The 22,811-nt window shown below is 41.9% G+C and overlaps 2 protein-coding genes across 15 annotated transcripts in view; one reads left to right on the plus strand and one right to left on the minus strand.

Annotated features, from left to right (window-relative positions):
• Positions 1–22,811, plus strand: part of VEPH1 (ventricular zone expressed PH domain containing 1) — a 371,196-nt gene that overhangs the window by 69,748 nt on the left and 278,637 nt on the right. The gene's annotated exons all lie outside the window — the stretch shown is intronic.
• PTX3 (pentraxin 3) lies at positions 11,156–21,726 on the minus strand. Its single transcript, XM_029615405.1, has 3 exons — positions 21,419–21,726; positions 19,278–19,814; positions 11,156–14,466 (listed from the first exon to the last, which is right to left on the minus strand). The coding sequence occupies exons 1-3, from the start codon at positions 21,534–21,536 to the stop codon at positions 13,853–13,855; spliced, it is 1,269 nt and encodes a 422-aa protein (XP_029471265.1). The 5' UTR covers positions 21,537–21,726; the 3' UTR covers positions 11,156–13,852.

Below are 22,811 nucleotides of genomic sequence, written 5' to 3' on the forward strand. Positions count from 1 at the left end.
GTGGTTGTTGAACATTACTTTGAAATTTCTATGTGATAGGTAGGAGGAGAACCATTTTAATGTGTTACCCGTGATTCCTATTTCAGATAGTCTGTCGATTAGGATGGAATGGTTGATTGTGTCGAAAGCAGCTGATAGATCCAGGAGAATTTAATAGGTAACTTTGTCCTTTGTCAAATCGTCTGAGCACTGTGTCATTTAGTTGAGAGTAGGAGAGATTCTGTGCTTAAGTTTTTCCTGAACCCGAATTGAGGTGTGAAGAATGTTGTTAGTGTCAAGGTAGTTGGATAGTTGGGATTGGATCTAAGATTTTTGCAATAAACGGTAAGTTTGATATAGGTTGGTAGTTTTGAATGTTCTCCGGGTCTAGGTTGTTCTTTTTTTTTTATTAATGGTTTAATGATTGCTGATTTTAAGCATTCAGGGGATTTCCTTTCGGTGAGGGAAAGGTTGACTATGTCTGTTATTTTGTTTATTGAGTTTACAATCATTTTAATTGTCTGAATGGGGATACTGTTAATGGGGTGGTTTGCTGGATTCATTTTTTTGATTATATTTTGGATTTCTAGAGAGGATACAGTGTCGAAGTTAGACCATGTAATTTTCTGTTGCAATTTTGGGGTTTGGGTGTGTGTGGTGTTGGTGATGGAGTTATTAGTTTTTTGATTTTATCAGTGAAATATTCTGTAAATTCATTGCTGGTGTTAGTGTAGGAAGGTGTTCTTGGTTTATTTGGTGGTTTGGTTAGGGTTTGTACGATGTTGAATAGCATTCTTGGGTTATGGTGGTATTTATTTATTTTGTTCGTATAGAAGTCTTTTTTTGCCTTATGTATCAGTTTTTTATAGTTTGCTAGGTGGGTTCGGTAGGCATTGAGTAGTGGGTCGGGTTTGTTCTTGCACCAGGATCTCTCTTTTTTCCTGAATTCTCGTTTGGCTGATGTTATGCTATCGTTGTACCATAGATTTTGGTGTTTTGGTTTTCTTATTGACTTTGACGGTAGGGTTTATTCTATCTGCTATGTCTTTGGTGATGTTGATCCATGAGTTTGTGGCTGTTTCTGCGTTTGTAAAGTCAATGTTCGTGAGTTCCTCTTGTAGATTTTGTTGCAGTGTTTCACTATCAAAGGGAGGGCGGTATGTGAAAGTTCTCATGTTGTTGTTTTCGTTTTTGGTGGGTTTCATGTTGTAGGTAAGGGAGGTGTGGATGAGGGAGTGGTCTGACCAAGGGATTTCAGTTGTTTTTGGTATGGTGTGTATCCCAGGTGTCCGTGTTGATACAAATTAGATCAAGGGTGTGTCCTGCTTTGTGAGTTGGTCCCTCGACGATTTGTTCTAGTCCCATTGTTGCTAGTACATCCGTGATTGTTTTGCATGTGGCTGTGAGAGGGTAGGTGTCCATATGCAAGTTGAAGTCTCCCATGATGATGATTGGCTTATTGAGCATTAAGTTGGCTATGATGAATTCTATTACTGGAGAGCAGTTTCGTTCTAATGACCTTGGGGGACAGTATACTAGACAGATTTGTAATTTAGGTGAGTCAAAAAGTGCGATTTCAAAAGGTGTAGATATCTTGGAGGAGATTAGTTTCATCTGTAAGCTTTATTTGCTGATTAACATGAGGCCTCCGCCTTTTTTTTTCGGTCTGGGGATTGAGATAGTTTTGTAGGTTGGGTCTTCTATTTGATTAATTAAGAAATCAGAGTTTTTGATCCAGGTTTCTGTGATTGCTATAAAGTCTGGTTTGTTATCAGTGAGTAAATCTGTGAGAATGGGTATTTGTTTTACTATGGATTGTGCGTTTAATAGTATGAATAATAGGATCATGCATTTGATGTAAGTTTTCAAATTCCTGTGTGTAATGTTTTATCGATTGTACTCACTTTTTTTCTATAGACTTCTGCGTTCTTCATGAGGTGTGTGTTCCAGTTGAGGAATAGTGGTATCCATTTTGCTTCGTCTGTTGGTTGTGGTGTGATGGATTGGTGTGCTTGTTGTTGTTGTTGTTTTTCAGAGAGGGATGTCGTGTATACTTGGCTTTTTGCAAAGCCAGCATTTCCAGGCCTCTTGAGGGGCTGCTTTCCGAGGAATCTGGATGCCCTAGAATGAGCACTACGTGGACACACGAAGGGGCGCACAAAGGGACCTGCCCTTTGTTCGCACTCCTTCATGCGCACGATGCCTGGCACGTGGTGCCATTCAGTTGAGCCCGGGTTTAAAGGGCTTTTCGGCGTTGCAGCGCTGTGCCGTCAGCGCTGTTTGAGGTCTTGATTGGCCTATCGGCTGTGTGTGGAGGTGCTGCCTCTGTGTTTTCTTTGCCTCATCTGGCCGCTGGAGAGGGCCTGCGTCCAGAGGGGGATCTTGCCTCGAAGAGGCAGCGCCGGTCGCGTGATCCCTGCTGCTGGAGGTGTGCCAGCGAAAAGAGGGCGCCGTTAAGTTGAGCCTGGGTTTAAAGGGCTTTTCAGTGTCGCAGCACTGTGCCGACAGTGCTATTTGAGGTCTTGATTGGCCTATCGGCCATGTGTGGAGGCGCAGCCTCTGCGTTTTCTTTGCCTTGTCTGGCCGCTGGAGAGGGCCTACATCAGGACGTCCAGGGGGGGCTCTTGTCCCGAAGAGGCAGCGCCGGCTGCGTGATCCCAGCTGCTGGAGGTGCTATTGCTACTTTGTCAAAAAAGTTTCACAGGTACTTTCTCAACATCAGGATTTCTCAAATTCATTAAATAGTACTCAGTTGCAAATGGTAGAAATAAAATCTCAAGTGGACTCATTGCAGTCTAAGGAGTTAAAAATGCAGAATTCAGTGGATACAATATCAGTGTGCCATCTTTATCTTCAAAATAAAATGGAAAATTTGGAAAATGTTGTGAGACCCTGCAATTTGAGAATTTAAATTTTCCAAAGAAAAGATTTGTTACTCTGGTTGAAATGCTGCAAAGATATCTAATGAAAGTGTTGGCAATCAAAGAGAATTTATTTCCTCCTATTTCTAAAGCTTACTACCTGCCAGGAGCTAAAGCTCCAAATTTGAATATTACACCAACAGAAGTAGGTCCCACTGACTTGTCTCATCTTCCTTTTTGGAAAGTTCCATTGAAGAGAATATTTCTTCTTCTACTTTGATAGTAACCTTTGCCTTGGATTCAGACTGAGACTTTGTCTTAAAAATGTTTTTCCGCAAAAAAGATGAATTATTCTTACGGTTTAAAATACATATGTACCCTGATGTGTCTAAGTTAACACAATCTAGGAGAAAACATTTCCTGTTAATGCATCCTGCTGTTGTGAGTCTGGGAGCTTCCTTTTGATTATATTTCCCCTGTAAATGTCAAATATGTTTTCTTTGACCCTACTCGGTTGAATACCTTTCTAAATGATAAACTCAAGCAGGCACCTTCTGTCCTTACATCCAGCCCTTAGTTAAATGACCATTTGACTATATGGGGTTTGAATCTCTGTATACGGCAGCTTTCTCTTTTTATTTTATTGTATAAATTTCCTCGCGTAATTACACAGGCACCTCCCCAATTGTGGTCTGACACGGAAATATTGAGATTTATATGTTTCTAAACATTTTTTCTTTTTCTTGATTATGTATTCTCAATACTCCATTTCTTATCAAGTTTGTATTAACTTGTTAATTTCATTTAAATACTGATAAATAATTTAAAAAAAAAGAGATTGGTGCATGTGATTATAGCTAGAATGTCTTGTTGAGAGGGGCATACACCTGCTGGTAAAGGATAACTACATTCTCTTATCCAGACTGGCCGGGTGTTCATCGGATGGCCTGTCTGAGTCATATAGGCAGGTGGAGTTTCAGTTCACTGTGAAGTTTTTGTTTTGCTAATTTATTTTTCACTGTGTTATTTTATAGTTGCATGTGTCACCAGTGTTTTAAAAGTATTTTCGAAAGAAAAGCAGTGCTTTTTTTTTTTTAAGGCTGACATTATACAACCCAAATATTTTATATAACTTACCCTAATTTAATTGGATGTTGAATAATGAGCAGATATCAGCCAGACTATGTGCAGTGTTGTGATTGGAGCCCCTGCAGTTTAGCAAAGCTGTGAAGAGCCGAGCATCCATTTGAACTTGAACTGCCAAGGAAGCATGAGACACATACTTATGACAAAAAATATATTAGCTCCTGTGGTCATTTAAGTGAAAACTACACAAAGTAGAACTTTCCAGAAAATGAATACGATACATGCTTTTACTCAATTCTGTTTTTACCATTGTATCATGAGGATTAGGGTCATATTATTCTTTATAAAAAAAATATCAGAAGAACTATATTATTTAGTATAATATAGTTCTTCTGATACTTCCTTCTACTCCAGGGACCCTGGTTTTGACTGCCAGACAAAGCAGATCAGACTTTCTATGATGAGCATCAAGTTTTATGCATGGTTCATGTTGGTGGTGCAGTTAGAAGATTGGTATTTTCATGGGACAGTGCTCTTGGGGCACTGGGATCCCATTTCTGTTTGAACACCAGTTCAAAAAAAGTTGATGCATTGGTATATGATTGTGCAATGACACAAAATGTGCTGCAGTGACTTGCACTAGTGCTGCAGGTCCTTTGTAATAATACTGATATCTAGTTTAACATCCAGATGGTGGGAGAAGAACACATCTTTATAAAGAATTTAATTTAAATGCATAGATCACTTTGTCAGCCAAAATGCTGCACAAGACAACATTCAATAATATAAAAAAACAATAAAACAAAAGAATAATTAAACTTCAACTAGTTGGAACCCACAAAAAATTTGGATTCAAATTATTATTTCTCCCAACACATCCCATTCCCCTCCCTCACTCCCTCCCATCATCCCCTCAACTTCTCATCCTGCTCTTATTGTTCTTCATCTAACTCCTTTTCCATCTTCCCCCTCCCTCTCACTTCTCAACCCCTTCCCCATACCTCTCTTCCTTTTCTCCCTCACTATTTCCACAAGGGTAACAAATGTCCTCTGCTGCCTCAGCTTTGGATTGTCTGCCCATGACGCATTTGACGCCTCCTGCCTTGCCACTGTAAAAAACATGTTCTGTGTACAAATCACAGCTTATAGGCATAAATCCTGAGTATAGGGACTGTCTTCCATAAACTCCAGGTTCAACCCCATAGACTAACACTGGCCCCAGAAACTTTACTCCACCTCTGACCAGGAGTTAAATTTCCAGTTTAAGAAAATGTAAGTTAAGCCTATGCACCCTTCTTCACTTCGAAGTAATCGCTAATGCCTTGATTAACATGGGCTTTGCTTGGAACCGCACTAAATTGTACACACAGTTTTACTCCTGTTTGTTCATACAAAGGCCGTTTGGAGGACAAGTTATCTGGCTACAGATAGCGGATAACTTGCCCACAGGGGCAGATTGGCCTATTGGGGTTTCGGGTATGTCCCGGTGGGCCGGTCAGTCTAGTCATGTGACACTGAATTTCATGTGCTTGTGCTTTACTGCATTCTATTCTTTTTTTTTTTTTTTTTTATAATTAGTATGTTTTATTGTGAATCACATTTTGTAGACCAACAAGTAAACAATAAAAATATCACAATATCACTGAAAATGTCCCAGGATAAATACACGATACATGTGAAGAAAAATACAATACAATGGAACCAAGGAGTCATGAATATCTGATATTGTTCTAAGTGCACCAAGCAATGGAAACAAAATATATCTATAATACAAAGTATGTAAATAACATTAAAGCAGACCATTCCATAACAAACACTAACTCATGTAGTTCTCTTCTTTAACTTCTTCCCTACCCATCCAATCCCCACCTCCCTCCCTCCCCTCCCCTCCCCTCCCCTCAACAATGGAAAGTCAAGCAAGTAGAAATCTGAAGTTTCCAATATTTCTTTGCAATATCAAAGAAGAATGAGAGAAGAATAAGAGAGCCATATCTGACATCTTGTTGACTAAGCAAAATCTCATTCTTATTTTTATACACGTTAATCTTATCCAAATGATATAACAGATCCACGCTAGACTTTAATATCGAACAATGGGCTGTTTTATGGTCTTGCTATAAATGGGCTATCTCGCAGCGAGCTAATACAATAAATTGCTGCGCAAACTTTTGCTGGTATTTATCTCCTAGTGAGATGGGAGGATTCCAAAGAGCTTGTTTAGAGGTCAGTATAATTGGCAATTTCAGGATTTCATATAACCAAAGCATTTGTTTTCTAGCCAAATTGTGTATCTTATCCTTAATGGCATAGCTATGAAAACATGCTATAATGTCCTGAGGTTGGTTCACTGTCTTCTGACCAAGGGCACATTGAACCCTCTCCAGTTTTATACTGACCTGCTGTGATTGTTTGGGCTGATCCGGCGAAGCCAGTAAGCTCTGGCATAATTGAATAACACTGCACAATCCTGAAATTCTGGGGTCTCGGGCACTCCTCTAATTCTCAGAGTGTTCTGATGGGATCTATTTTTGAGATCCTTGAGCTTGTTAGAGAAGGAAGTGTAATCTAGTTGTAGAGATTTGTGGTCACCTTCTAAGTGATAAGAACATAAGAAATTGCCATGCTGGGTCAGACCAAGGGTCCATCAAGCCCAGCATCCTGTTTCCAACAGAGGCCAAACCAGGCCACAAGAACCTGGCAATTACCCAAACACTAAGAAGATCCCATGCTACTGATGCAATTAATAGTAGTGGCTATTCCCTAAGTCAACTTGATTAATAGCAGTTAATGGACTTCTTCTCCAAGAACTTATCCAAACCTTTTTTGAACCCAGCTACACTAATTGCACTAACCACATCCTCTGGCAACAAATTCCAAATCTTTATTGTACATTGAGTGAAAAAGAATTTTCTCCAATTAGTTTTAAATGTGCTACTTGCTAACTTCATTGAATGCCTCCTAGTCCTTCTATTATTCGAAAGTGTAAATAACTGAGTCACATCTACTTGTTCAAGATCTCTCATGATCTTAAAGACCTCTATCATATCCCCCCTCAGCAGTCTCTTCTCCAAGCTGAATGATGGAGCTCTTTGGCTTGGGAATCAGTTTTGTTTTCAGACTAATTGAGCCGTTGCCTCAATTCTGAAATTTCCTCCTTCATATCTCCCATCAAGTCCATCATTTCTTTTTTATAGTTTGGCAAGACATTAAAAGGATCGCAAAACCAGCTGCGAAATTCCGTGTGAGTAAGTAGGTCTGTTTCATGGAGAGATGAAACCCCATCAGGGCCTACTTCTGAATCTGCGCCGTCACTCATCATCATCCTGTCTATCAGCCTCCCGGCAGGCATCCAATTTATGGTAAGAAAACGCATGAAAATCAACCAATTTTCATTTAAATGACATAGGCAGACTATAACAGGCATGTAAATTGGAGGAGAAAACCTGATATGAGATGGAATTACCCGCTTGGTACAGGAGCTCCTGTTTAAGTGGCTGACAGCCTCGATGACATTTCCTCTCTACCGCATTCCATTCTCAACTCATACTCAGCCAGATTCTCCCGGTAATGGTGGAAGAGCAATACCCACAGAAATGCCGTACTACTAAATGCCAGGCCAAACCACAGCCATTTGAGCTTGCTGTAGTCAGGCTTCTTTGCTATATACATAGATTAATTTTTCACGTGGCACAAGGCAAACAGAGTGCACAACAGTGCCCAGGACAGCATCATCGGGTATTGCTCATAGCGGCCCCATGTCTGCAGAGCTTCTACGATTAACACCCAGTCCCTCAGAGTGAGAGCCTTTGCTTTTCCTACAGCTGTGGTTCCAGCAGCCTATGCATTCTTTTTTTTTTTGTCCCTGCAGCTGTAGCTGTGACTCTATGGGCCTGCATTTTTCGAGGCCCTTTCCTTACAGCGACACTAATATCTGTCTGCTCCCCACTTCCTTCACTACGTAGTGGTGGGAAAGCTCCCGTTTGCCTTTCCTCACACAACCCCATCTTTCTCTGCCATGGGAGGCAGCCAGCAGACCCCTCTGCTACCTCACCATAGCTGAAGGCCTCACTCACTGATTTTTGCCATGGCAAAAAATAACCCTACCCATGCATCAGGCCTTTACCTGCTTCTTCCTTCAGCAGGGCCATCAAGCTTTTAGCCCTGCCTGGATCCCTCCTGACCACTTCTGTAAGTAAAAAAAAATAAAAAAATGTTTTTTTTAACATAGTCAAAGGGCAGGGGAGGAGAGAGAAAATGGGAGTGTAACAGGGAACATACATGCATGTATATGTATGTGTAAGCATGTTCACGGGAGTGCTTGTATCTGTGTTTGAGCATGTGCGAGGGAGCGTGTGTGTGTATAGGTGTCAGTGGTGCGAGAGAGAGGGTGTGTGTGTCAGCATGTATGTGAGGGAAGAGAAAGTTTTGTACACTGCCTCACCCCCAATAATCGAGAACAATCTTAGGGTTAATGGAAAGTATAGAAAGCAGGGGATTGTTACATTTTTATTGTTCTTAATTATTAGGTGTTATCTGATGTGTCTGTGATGAAATATTGTATTGACTTTTGGGAAATTTTTTAAAGTTTTTTATATGAGTTTAATTATTGGATGTTCAGCTGTTTTGTAATATTTACCTAGCTTGTGGTTTCCAATTCAGTTTTGTCTGCACATTTCTATTTATACTTTATGGTCTCTTTATTCTGTATTTGGTGAGGGTCGATCTGTGTTCTGCATGTGTGATAGAAGAGAGGTATTCTGCTAGTATGTATTTTCTGTGTAGGGATCTATAGCAGCTTAGCTTGTTCTGGTTTCCAAATAGATGTTTTAGAGCCTGGTGTAATATTTTTAATGTTGCTTTTTTATAGATAGAGTTGTTACTATTTGAATGCTGGCTGTTATTTCTGTTTTGGTATTGGAGTTTTCTATATTTTAATTGTAATTCAGTTTACCCAAGGCTTTCTGAGAGCCATACCCACATCCAGTATGTGTTACAATAAGCTTAATGCAATATGAGATCCAAGTGTCTCTTTATTTTTTATTTTGCAGGGTTTTCTATATGGCACTATAGCAGTGCATGTAAATATAATGTACATGTCTTTAGTGATACTTTTACCTCATAAGAATGTATTTTGAATGGCCTTTTTAATGCAAAAACTACTATAAATGCATAATTTTCAGTTGTTTGTGAAGAGGGGAAGGGCTGGGGGGTACAAGGCTATAAGCTTTACCTATGATGCCTCATACCCTTGCACCAGCCCTGGTTGGACTGGATCCATGTGGGAAAGCAGGATTCTGGAGCTGTGCTGCTTTGGGTCCTGAGGCTCTCTCCAGTCTCGGCCAGGACTTCATTTTTCTTTTTAAGCCCTGGAGGAACAGCATAGATTAGTCTAGTCTCCCCTCCCCTTCCCTTCTTTAGAGTAGATAGCCATTGTAGCATCTAGGGAACCATAAAAGCAACATATTCTGTAGCACTCAGCCAATGGGAGAGCACTGAAATGGGGGGGGGGGGGGGGATACAAAGTAGTGGAGGCAAACTACAGTCAGAAAAAGGGATGGGGTGACTTGAGGAAGTGCCTGTGCAATGTTGGGGAGGCCTCTGTAGGCTGGAATTTCCTCCTGAAAGGGTCAGCTGGCTGTGGAACCAGGGAATCTCCTGGAATGGGGGTGCTAAGAAGGGGTGGGAAGATGGAGAGAGTTGCTGCAGGCAGCAAGCAAAAACTTTTTAGATACTGATGTGGCAGTACTAGAGCAGGGGCACTCACTGTGTGAGCATATGAGCAGTAGCACAATGACAGAATGTGTGTATCAGAGAGAGAGGGAGAGAGAGAGTGTGTGTGTGTGTGTCTTTCTCCCTGACACAGAAAGACACCCATACACACACGTTCTCTATGATGCATTCATACCCAGACAGCGATATTGTGTGTGTCTGTGTGAGAGAGAGTCACACACACACACCTTCTCTCAGACAGAAAGTAGGTGTCTGAAAGAGTGTATGTGGATGTTTGTGACTAAGACTGTGTGTTTGACACTGGCTGGCAGTGTGGTTGTCACATTACTTGGCAACTGGTTCAAGAGCTAATTGGTTGGCAAGAGACTTTAATATCAGATCAGTAATCTAAGATATAATTATGAGAGATGTCACCAGAGGCAGGTGGCAACTGCTTGCATGGATGGAAGAGGGCACGCAGCACTGTTTGCTCATCCCTGGTCTAAAGTGTGTTCTACTATTCAGTTATTTAGGAAAAATATGAAATTTATGTTGAAGATTTTTGGGCTCAATTCTATGAGGCTCCAGGTCACATGATGTACCTATGAAGGGTCAGTTTGGCGTGCTTTTGGGAACTGTTGAAATGCATGTTGCAAGAAAAATGCACAAGGGAGTCAGACAGATACCCTGTGGGCTGGTTTTGAAAAAAATCTCCCAGGCTGATATTTTCCTGCAATTCACCCCTGCTTGTCCAGTCCCGCTGAACATACTTGGTTAAAGTTATCCGGCTACATATAGCCGGATAACTTTAACCCTAACCAGCCAATGATTGAATATGGCCAGTTAGGTCTAAAGTTATCCGGCCTTGTGTGGCTGGATAACTCACTGCCCATCCCCTTACCATCATATGTATGCACCCCTCCCCCCTTCCCCCCCAGCTGTCCCCACAAGTTGACTCAAACCGTTAAAGATCAGAAAATTTAAAATTCTCATCTGATTGCTGCGGGCCCTGGCCTTCCCCCTCTCCCATCCCTCCCTCCCTGCTAAAATAGTTTAACTGTCCCTTCTCTGCTCCCACTACTCATCCCCCTCCCCCACCCCGGCAGACACCCTCCCCACCCACCCATTATCTCCCAAAGTGGCCCCCTCTTCTTTGTGCCAGGATAGCTCTTCTCAACAATCCCTGCTGCTTCTAATCTAAAGGAGGCTATTACCTACATAACTCTTCCAGCCCTGGATAAAGGTTAAATATAGCCGAGTAAGCCATTTAGACAGATAACTATTACAATATCCGTCTAAATGGCTTTTGAATATGGACCTCATCGTTTTCTGTGTGCTAAACTCTTTGTTTAAATTGAGACTAAAGCTGTATATCCCAAAATATGCCCAGACATGCATTAACATGTGCACACAGCTGATCACACCTCATTGCATCCACCTATAAGATTGGCTTTTGAAGTGCAATTTGAATGAATGTGGGAAGTATAAAGGATTGCAAAAAAATATGTATTGTACAATTTTACAAAAATATTCTTATTATAATTAAAAAGTTAATTTACAATATCATACAACAATAAGTTTTCAAAACTTGTGTGATTAAAACAAGCAATCGCATTTCACTTTAAGTATTACATTCATAGCTTAATTGCCATATTGAACAATGCAGTATTTTTACTATTGGACATACTGTACTGATAAAAACAAGAGAGATAAACAGTAAACATTATTTGTATCAGTTATACATTTCAAATGCAATATTCACATTAAAGATTAACAAAGGGAAAAGGAGAAACTTAACAAACTGAATGCACACTAGCAGCACCGTAGGACGCTCTTACAGTAGCTCACTTGAAAAATGTTGATGAAAATCTTAAAGCAGTGATCCAGTAGTTCTCTCTAAAGAGTTCTCCATTTGTTTTCTGAAATACTGGCAACAAGCGACGAATCTGCTTGAGCCTAGAAGCAGATTGGACGCACTTACGTGGCACAGTACCACTAAAGCTTCATCTCTGTGCAGTTTGCCCACTGATGGGATTTATTTTTGGTTCTTATGATTCCCTAACCAAGTAAGCCTCGCAGTACTAAAAGAATGGCAAACTGGAGAATGGGTGAAGAATAAAATCAAGGGAGGAGCAAACACTGGGGAGTTAGGTGTCTGGATAGGCAAGGTGAAAGAGGCAGGTTTTTACTTCAGACCAGTGAGGAACATCTGGCAGTTTGTTTCGCAGGATGGAAGCAAGGAGGGAAAACGTCTGAGAGCAAGAGGCGGACTGCTTGATTCAGGGGAGTACGAAGGAGAGTCGTTGACTGAGACTGAACAGAATAAGGAGCAGAATGCTGGTAAGCGAGCGCAGAAAGACAATGAGGAAGCAGACCCAGTATACATTTATAAGCAATGGCCAAGATTTAAACATAAAATATTGTAAACTGCGACACTATGATGTGTAATCCTAAATAGAATAGTAGAAAACATCATGTATTGAAAGCTGATAATACTCCAATGCTCTTTTTGAGAAAACTTGGGGAACCTCATAACATTCTTATTGTCTCACTTTAAAACAGCCGTTACGCCACTTTTTGGCGCGTTAATTCTTTAACGCTTATTTTTTCTTTGTGTGTGTATTGGCTTATTGTTAAGTGTTAGTTACAGCCTATTTATTAGCAATACACAATACACACACAAAGAAAAAATAAGCGTTAAAGAATTAACGCGCCAAAAAGTGGCGTAACGGCTGTTTTAAAGTGAGACAATAAGAATGTTATGAGGTTCCCCAAGTTTTCTCAAAAAGAGCATTGGAGTATTATCAGCTTTCAATACATGATGTTTTCATACTATTCTATTCAAGATTTAAACATAGCTTGTCACCTTGAATCCATGGGAAAACAAGAGGAGGCAAGATAGCAGGGGAGTAAGGAGAGAGTAACAGAGTTGGTGATGAAGTAAGTGACAAAGTTCTGAAGAAACTTGAGTGCATCTTTGTGCATGCCGCTTTGCTTCATTTGAGGGCTAATACCTTCTGTAGCAAAGCAGAGAAGGCTTTAGCTAAAACTGTCCCATTACAAGGAGGAGATCAAAGAATCCAGTAAGAGACCAAGAGCAGAGCTCTTACAAATGCACACAGAGAGCAAGGATTGTTCAGAATAGGAGTTTGTTGACAAAGCGAAAGGAGTAGTTTGTGGGATATAAGGAGAAACCGGCATTAACTGAACCAGAGAAATTCAAGGAAGAAAGGATAACTAAGAGAACCAGAAGGCCAGCACTGTCCAAGGCAGTCAAAAGATCTAGAAGGACAAGGAAAACAGGAGGAGCCATATGGAGGAAGGTAAATAAGTGGAGAACAGGGTCAGTGGCACGGATGGCCTGAACCCAGGTTGGAACAGGTAAACAGCATTAGAAAGAAGAAGAAAATCCAGGGTCTGATGCAGCGAAAGAAAAGGAAACAATAAGATGGGGCAAAAGTTGGAGACAGAGATGGGGACTAGGGAAGGCTTTTTAATAACAGGATGGAACAGAGGCAACTTGAAAGACACAGGAGCAGTGTGAGAGAAAGGAGAGAATCCTTCCATTGGTGTACGAGTTGAGGGCGCACAATGCCAGTGCAACAACCCAGCCTCACAAATGTATTCATCAGTCTGGGGGGGGGGTGGATTTCAAGAATGAGAAGCTTGTAAGGGCATTCTAGGACAGCCTGTCTGAAGGATTTGGGAATGAGTGAGCCTTCATTTCCTGGCTACTCTTATATAGCAGCAGCAGCAGCCTACTTCTAGCATCTCTTATACCGGGACCTGGATGGAGGTTTAACCCCAATTCACATTTAATGGTTTTTTTTTTATCAATGAATTGTTCTAGTTAGTGCCAGAACAATTCAATTGATAAATCCTGCTGCACTTTCCTTTGCATGTGGGAATGCTCTTAGCAGCATCTGCACGGTGTTTCCATCTAAGCTGCTGCTCCTTCATTCCTCAAAGAGGTATCCTAAATTATGCACAGAAATGCACTACCTTAAACCATCCTGCAGCTAATTTTCTCAGGATAAAGCAATACTGAATCAGTCCTTAGCCTCCTCAGCTGTCCACTATTTATTTGATGTTTTGCATTTTATAAGTTCAGATAATTACATTAAAAGTTCCCAAAGGCTTGGTGTATTTTAAGCCCCCCTCCCCCCCTGCTTTTGTGAAAACATTTGATTTAATTCAAGATTCAGATGTCTTACATTTTAATAAATATATACAGCTCCTCCATGTGGCTGCATTTCTGTAATTCCCCATCCAACAATGTTCCCCCGAATATTGCAAGAATCACTTCCTCCAGTCTGTGTTATTTCTTCTTCAGTGAGAACTTTGTCCCAAATATTGAAGCCTGTTACTTTTCCAGAAAAGGCTAACGATTCATTGAAACCCCCTCCTACACAGCAGCCATTCTTCTCTTGGCCAACCAGCAGAATCCCTGTGTTAGGGATGATATGGTCCTTCGCCATCTCTGTTGAGGTAGCCCGAAGTTCTCCATTTATCCAGATTGATGCGGTGCCATCTTCGGAGCTCCATGTGCTGCACAGCAGAGTCCACTGTTCGGGGAATATCATGTTTTCAGCTGCCAGCTTGTTCTCGCTGGCACCCACCATGAGTACTACGTTCTGCTGGCTGAGGTAAAGCTGAATTTCGTAGGGATTTTTCTTGGTTCCATAGGAGAGGACAATGGTTTTCTCCAAAGCTTCTGTCACTTTGACCCATGCACAAGCAGTAAAGGAACGCAGAGATATACCTGCCGCAGGATGCACGCTTGCATAAATTCTGGGAGATCTCATTGGGAACAAAAGTGCTGTTTCACACCCTGCACAAGTAGCATATAGAAACAGAGATTTATTATAAAAAAAAAGTTACAGATCGTACAGAGGTGCATTTGGGAGATCATATAATTATAACTTTTGGTATTAAAACAAATCTTTGAAATGCTATTACTGGTTCATCTCTTTTATTTAGGATAATTATGCAAATATTCCATTCCAATACAAGTGAAGAAAATTTAAGTAGTTTATCAATTTGGTAAAGAGAAGTGGAGACTGAAAAATTGCTTTGAAAGTGTGCTCCTTTCCCACAGGACAATGTCATGTCCCGTTCTTGTAGCAAAAATGCTTTTTTTCTAAATGGTGGTGGATCCTTTGGCAAGGCGATCACCTGAGTCCAAGGACATCAGGAGCAAGTGGACAAGTGGATCTATTCTGATTTTCAACTGAAGCTGATTTCAAGCCAGTCTGGGAGTTTTTCCACATGAAAAGTTTTAAAGAATTATTTCCCCTGTTCCTTATGCCTGGGACCCAGGTCATCGCCCTATCCCTGAGGGAGCCTGATCCAAAACGAATGAAGGAGACCACATGTTTACACCTTTGTAGTGGTTTACTGGAGGCCTGGGTTTTTATTATAATAGGGAGTTGTCAGTGCTGGTCCTCATGGTCCTGAAAGAGGTCTTGTTTTCTATGTAACCAAAATCTACGAATTAACCTGCTTCTTAAGTCAAATGCAGAGAAATCTACCTCATATACATTCCTTGTAGATATGTGGAAAACCAGACCTGTTTGGAAGGCCATAAGAACCCGATTTCAGAACTGTTGTATTAGTGCAAATACAATTGCAGCTGTTACTAAGTAGTGCTAGATGAGATGATGTGGGTTTTTTTCCCTTGTGTTTGCGGTGGCTGATAATTTCCGGCAGGGGACAAGAGACCGGGCTGTGATGTGGCTAGTGTTACTAGTGTTTAACTGTATTTGAAAATGTTAGAAATGTTTGTCTCCTCAGAAGGAGAGAGAACAATTGCCAGTCAGAGGGCATAAAAATAATATACGAATGTGAAACCAGCACGGACCATTCGTTGCACTTACCGTAGATGGGTAATGAAATAATATTTCTGTTAATGCAGGCTGCCTGAGGCCTTGCTACTTGCAATTAAGCTAATTTGTTCACTGTTCATCTAAAACAAGACTGCCTCAACTCTTCCAGAAGCTTGGCTTTAAAGAAGTACCTCGCCCCCACCCCACGCCCACACTGCTCTGTGACAAGCTGCAATATTTCATGCAATTGTTTACTCTTCTTTTCATCCACTTTTTTGCTTTCTTCTGTTTTATTTACATCCAGCTATAAAATGTCAAGAGCAGAATCTCAGAGATGGCTTTTTAATTAGCAAGCCCTTTGACTTAATTATCAAGGGCTTAGCAAAATTAAAACCAGCTTGGTGAAAGACCAACGGTGTGATTAGAAAGTCCCTTAAGAGTCCATCTGGTCATGTTCCAGAATCCATGCAAAATCAAAACCAGTTGGTGGAAGCCTTTCATTGCAGAAAGGCATGTGTGTCATTTGTAAGCGCATGCTAGTGGCTTAATACTTTATAAAATCAGTATTCCTTCTCTTTTGGCAAGATTTGTGGGGTTTTTTAGGGATTTTTTTTCCCCCTGGCCCAGTTGTCATAATGTGGCTTGCAATGCAGTAGGTTATGGGGGAGGAAATATAGATTCACACATTTGCATTTGGTACATCATTATAGAATGTATTATTGCATGTTCTGTTTACTCTAGGTTGGGGGTAGCGGGGTGGCTGATTTTTTTTTTTTTTAGCTGAGGAAGAAAAATCAGGCAACCCCTGTCCTTGCAGTACTGATAAAATCTGCCACAAGGACTGAGGGGTCTCTGCCCCCCACCGTCTGTCAAATTCTTGATACCTCTGGGGGCATCTAGAGATCAGCACAGCCAGCCTATGAATTTGGAAAGTACTTGTGGTGCAGGCAAGACAATAATGTATTGGCCCGAAGATATTCACATGCCACCAGGTGGGGTTGTTTACCTCACCTTTCTAGGTTGTTTCGTTAAAAGGGCACATTTCCCCTTTATTAGCTTGTATGAAACTAGAAGATCAGCCCTCCTAGTGCTGTGTTTTGCAATATATGCAAGGGCTTGCGCCCCCATCCCCCGTGGGCGAAAGCCCCGACCCTAATGAAGACGTTGCTGGGTCGGGGCACGCCCGCCCCCTCTCCCTCCTCCTAGCAGGGAGGAGCGTCCCTCGATTGCCGAGCACGTGCTTAACGTCAGGCGACGTCGGTGATGTCATCGGCCTGCGAGGAGCGCTGGAAGCGCGTCACAGCGCCAATAAAAGAGAGCCCTGTCGCCGCCATTAGCCCCTTTGACCTGGCGGTGACGGCACGAAACCCCACCCACCCCGGTAACCAAATAAGTCATGTATTAACAATAGCAATAACAGCCATTCGTTCTCACTAACATACATATTAGTAGTTGGGAATCTTTTATATTAGTTAGTAATAAGTTTACTTCAGCAGTTATGCTTGTTCCTCTGTTCTATCAACCTGTTACAGCATGCAAGGTGTATTATATATCGCAGCTTTAGGCAGTGCACGAGCCGGGGCCATATTAAATAGGCCTGAAGTATGGGCCCCCTTGCTAGCAAGAGCAAAGGCGGGGGGCCAGAGGAGGGGGACGCCTTGCTAGGAGACACAGCGGGTAGCCCCCTCCCCCCCCCCCCCGTACCACTGGTTATATATACAATAAGCAGCGGCTCGTGCATATCATATACTATTTCCATTTGGTCAAATTGTTCAAAGTACAATAAAGCTGCGGCCTCTTCTACCATAAAGGTCTATTGCCTTGTATTTTGTAGATTTACAAAAATGTTGTGACAATATGTTAAAATTCGGGACAAGAGGGGAGAGGGGGAGTGGGTGGGCCATGCATCAGCGATCTCGCCGTTAGTTGAAAGTGGGGAAGTATTGTACAGATGACTCCTTGCGTCTTTTGTGCAAGATCATTTCTTGTTCCCTGCCTCTGTGGTCTGCAGCTTTTCCTTCCAGTTCTGTGCTCATGTAGGGCTGAGCAATTATAACACAGGCTTATAGGAAAAATTGTTCAGAAATAAGGGACAAGTTTAAACTTCAATAATCTTCACTTGGGTGTTAATGAATTCAGACACATTCTAAGTGGTTTCAATTGTTTGTGGGGTCCCCAGGACAGATTTTGGAAGCCCTGCCTTAGCAGGTCTTCCTCGTGCCATCCCTATAACCCTTAACTGACCCCTTTTATCCCATACTTATCCCATACTTCTCATCCCCTCTTCCTTCGCAGTCCACAGGTTGGAAACATCTGCTGCATGACTTCTGCCAAGTGCACTGTGTTGTGCAGCAGCAGGAAGTCCTTCGTGCAGATGACAATTTTCAAAGCATTTTTAGGAAGATAAATGTGTTTACTTGCGTAAATCAGTATTTTGAAAATTGATCCCATCCCCCCATGATTGTGGCTAAAAAAAAAAGCCTTCTAAGATAGCATGCATACTTTTAGCTACAGCGAAAAAAAAAGAGGGGTGGGGAATGGAGCCTGGTTCTGCTTATTAAGAAGAGTGTTTGATTGGTAATATGGGTAGGGATTATAGGGAGTTGTGGGGTTTTTTTGGGTTGAGTTCTGGAGGAGGGGTGGGAGAGGAGGCAAGGAGCTTATGGGTAAGGGGGATGGAGTGAGATAGGTAAGAAGCTTTTGGGCAGGTGGATGGGATTAGATAGGAGGTAGGATTTGTGGATTGGGATGGGCTGCAATAGGAGGTAAGGAGCTTGGGAGTAAGGGGATGGGGTGGGAGAGTAGGGAAAGGGTTTGTGAGATAGGGAAGGAGGAATGAGAATGGGTGGGCTAGGAAGTAAGGGATTTTATCAAATTTTAAATATGTTTGTGGTTTTTTTGTGATTGTGATAGTTATATTATTATTGAACATTGTATATAATGAACTTGTAAGCTGCCTTAGGCCTATGGGAAATAGGTAGGATATAAAATTAAACTGAAATAAAATAAGGTCTGTGCAGAACATTCATCTTGAAATTCTCACGTGTACATTAACATGCCTACTTTACTTCTAAGCAGATGCAAAGTGCACCAGTATGAAAGTGCTTGGGATTCCCACGGGTCCCAAATTTTCAAAGGGAAACTCTGCAGACCTGTAAGCAGGCTGGGGACCTCGTACATTGCCCCCTCCCCACCAACCAGGGAGCACCATTGTCCAACTGGTCTGGGAGTAAAGGAGCTCTGACCACGGGCCAGGCTGGAGGGGGAGGGAAATGCCGATAATGCTAATAACGCTGATATATGTTCTGGAATGTTAGTTGACATTCTTACATAACACGTATGATAAAGAGGGCTTTGCCTTCAAAAAGGTGTTAATCATGGCAAAACTCTTCTGAAAATTGGCCCCATACTGTACAATATTATTATATAGCTATGCAACTGATAAAAGCATGTGGTTATATGTTCCATATATATATTTATATGGGGGGGGGGTGTAGATAGGGGGGCTGATTTTCAGTACTCAGCTAAGCATCCTGATTTACCTGCTCTAAATTCGAGTGACTAAATTAACCTGATTTTCAGCCGAACCTAGGTGGCTAATCTGGGCTTGCAGCTGAAAATGAATTTAAATCTAGCAGCTCAAAACCCTGAGGCTAGATGTAGGACCTGCTATTGCACTGGATGGGTTTGGGTGCTAAACCCGTCATTGGATCTCATGTCATTCCATTTGTACTGCTTTTCTTAATAGAACTATGTGGGAAAAAAAGAAATCAGAAAAGATAGAAGGCTGGCAAACTCTTAAAGGGGCTAAACTTACCTGCTGGCAGGGATCGTTGAGCTGCCTTGCTTTGAGAGATCTGCAGCTCGCTTCTTGTTTGTTGGAGTTCCAGCAGCAGTGAGCTCAGAAGGCTCCCTGGGATTATGGAGGCGGGCTTGTCTTCTGGGTAGAGGGCTGTCTCTTGAGCTGCCGCTTCAGTAACTCTCTCCCCAGTGTTTTCGAGTCTGCTGAGCCTTCTCGAGATGTTGTGGCTCAGCAGCAGGATCTCTTTGAGGACATTTGCTTGTCTGGGTGGCTGAGCGGCCTCGGGGCACTGGATTTGACTGGTGTTGCTTGTTAGCGTTCTGTCCATCTGCAGCATAATCTGGGAAGTGGCACGCTCCATGGCACTGGCGCAGGTGCCAGCAAAACTGGCCACAAACTGCAGCATTTCGGTTCTCAGACTCTGCAGTTCTACCTTAAGGATTTCATCGATGGCCTGAAGCATGATATTCTGCTTCATCTGGGAATTCTCTAACATGATGAACAGTTTATCCCAGCTGGTGTGGTCCTGACATTCAGACATAGGTGCTGACTCTGCAAAACATAAAAGTAACCATTTCTCTCCACTTGATTCTACGCATGGGCCAACTGTTTTTTCCACTCAGGCCCACTTCCCTCCTTCCCCGTTATCTGTTTCTGTGGATAACGCTGTTAGCCTCCCACCTCATTCAATTGTAACCTTGGGATCATCTTGGATTCATTTTTCTCTCTTTCTACGCGTATCCAAAACAATGTAAAACTGTGCTGTTTGTTTTTTTTTTTTTTTATAACATTATGAAAATCTGTCCCTTCCTTTCTAAACACACTACCAAAACCCTTATCCACTCTCTCTCTCATCACCTCCTGCTTAGACTATCTCAGCCTGCTCCTCAAAGGTCTCCCATTGAGCCATCTCGCTCCACTGCAGCCTATCCAGAATTCAGATGCACGACTTATCCCCTGCCAATGTCACGACGCCCATAAAAGCCCTCAAGTCACTACATCGGCTCCCCATCTGCTTCCGTACACGGTTCAGGCTCCTCTTACCCACAACTGCATTCCTTTTGCAGCTCCTCACTACCTCTCCTCTTGTATCTCTCTCTGTGCTTTCCTTGTGACCTCTCTTCATTGCGCAAGTCATTCTTATTGGTGCCCTTTTCCTCCCGACTCCCCTCTTTCCACCTCGCTGCGCTGTATGCCTGTAAGTAGATCTCCTGAGTTCTGTGCTTCTTGCTCCCTCTCTGGCCCTCGTTCAAATCCAGCCTGAGAACCCACTTTTTCAAGATTGCTTTTCAGTCTTAAACTCGGTTGGCTTTAACCATTTTCCATAATCGGTGAAATTCCCAATGATTCTTGTTTGTCCTGTATGTTTGTCTTGACTAGACTCCATGCTCTATTGAGAAGGGTCTACCTCACCTATGCACCTGTACAGAGCTGAGTAGTACCATAGAGGTGATAAGTAGTAGCAGCTTCTCACACACATTCCTCCAATACAGATTCCATTAGTGGCTTTTTTTTTTTTAGATTGCCATGGGCCAGTCAGAAGCAATTATCTGCAATCATGCTGGCATTTTGCAGATTGGAATTTTGAATGAGGGTTTCAAACCTCTTTACAGAATTGTTAGATTGATTCCAATTTGAGGAGAACATGGGGAATTTAGAATATCAGTAAAACCCTCTGGATGGGGGATGTATAAATAACGACAAGACATTAAAATTTCCACCAATATACTGTCTAGCAAACAGATAAAGCTGGTAATAACTTCCCTGGATAAGATGTTTTCTGTGCAGTTTGGGAACATGTTTCATTATAAAAGAGAATAACATTTTGCAACTTGTTATGATCATTCAGAAAAATCCCTAATTAACTTCTTTACACCCAAAAAACTCACAAACATTATTAAAAATACTCCTCAAAAAATGCAGTCACGTTTTCCTGAATATCTATTTACCTGCCTGTTGCTGAATCTTCAATTTTTAAAACAATTTTTTTTGCTCTTGAAAAAGATCTGCATTCAGTAATTAGTTCATAAATCTCTGGAGACTTAGCAACGTTCTACAAGTTTTGGCAAAAAGAACAATACATTAATGTGCCGAATGTTTTAAAAGAAGTTTGTTTTTTTTTGGGGGGGGGGGGGGAGAGAAAAAAACCCACTTGCCTTCCTGAACCGGTTGGATTTCGTTTTCTAAATCATTATAAGTGTACAGATCATAGTCGCTGGTCAGAACAGAGGAAAACAAGCACAGGACACAAAACAGTATTCTTAGCATAGCCATATCTTCAGCAAAATCTTCTCCAGCTGGCGAGTGGCGCAGTATCCAGAACTCTCAGGGTCTTTCTGCTTTGCCTTTTATTTATTTTTTTGCCTACAAGTTCCTTAGGTTAGCCGGACTCGAGCCGAGGGCGGAATGAAAGCAGGACTCCAAGCCCCCCTTAATAAATGCTCTGTGGATGCCTGTAAGTGAATGAATGAATAATGCTGACTGGCTGCTCTGTATGATGTCATCATGAAATTAGAGTGGTTACAAAATTTTTTTTTTTAAAGAGGGGGAGGCAAGGAGGGGGGGTTTGGTGGTTGCATAATTCAGTACGGTATGGGAGATGACGGCCAAGCCTGACCTCCTTCTCTGAGTCAGTTGTGTTGCTCTTAAAATATAAATCTTAAGAGGTTTGTACTGTGGGTGGATTTATTTGGATGGGGAGAAGGGAGATCTGTTCTTTTAAATTTCCCTTTGGGAACAAACTTTTGCAACATGAAGTGAGAACAGCAGCGATAGACAAAAAAAACTGGAGGAAATGTAAATCGCAGAGAATTTTGGAACAAAGCGAGGTTATCATTTCCCTATGTCATGTACTGTTTGAGCTTCTTGTAAGTAGATGCTTTTTTTTTTTTTTCTTTTCCTCAGTTTTAGCTACTTACCAGGTCATTTTGCATTTAAAATATACAGACATTTATAGAGGGGCTCTCGGGGGAACAGCTCTACCAGGAAGGGAATTGTTTTAAGCCCAAGTAAAAATTGAAAAAATAAATTGTCTCATTTTACTGCCAATATGTTTTCCTGCCAGCTCATGATGTTTAATTGTACTAGAAGCGCTCCTGATGGTGCTTAATATACTTCAGAAAGTGGCCAGTAATATGATATTAGTGCCCTAAATGTCAAGCAGTTGATCTAGAAGGGGCATCTGTTGTTCCAGGGATGAAGTGCCTAACTGCATGGGGCTGGCAGGGGGGAGAGTGTATGTTCCTTGTCATGGTGGTGAAATGAATCCCTCTCCCAGCTAATCTGAACCAGAACTGAGATAAATTGTGGAAGGAGACCCGCCTGCCTCACAGCCAGATTACCTCAAAGTCAAATCTGTGTAAACTCCTGCAGGAAACGCACAGTAAATGCCCCTTTGTGCCGCACAGCCCATAACTATTCTTTCATTCTGGGCCGTTTTCCATAGTCAATCCGGAGAGGGTCAGGGAGAAGTGGATGCCACTATTGTGAGATGCTAGAAATCCTGAGGTGGGGCAAGATCTATTTGATCCAAGGAGCAGGAGTTAGGGT

Source organism: Rhinatrema bivittatum, chromosome 9 (genome assembly GCF_901001135.1).
Source record: "Rhinatrema bivittatum chromosome 9, aRhiBiv1.1, whole genome shotgun sequence".
In the NCBI taxonomy this organism is placed as follows: Eukaryota; Metazoa; Chordata; class Amphibia; order Gymnophiona; family Rhinatrematidae; genus Rhinatrema; species Rhinatrema bivittatum.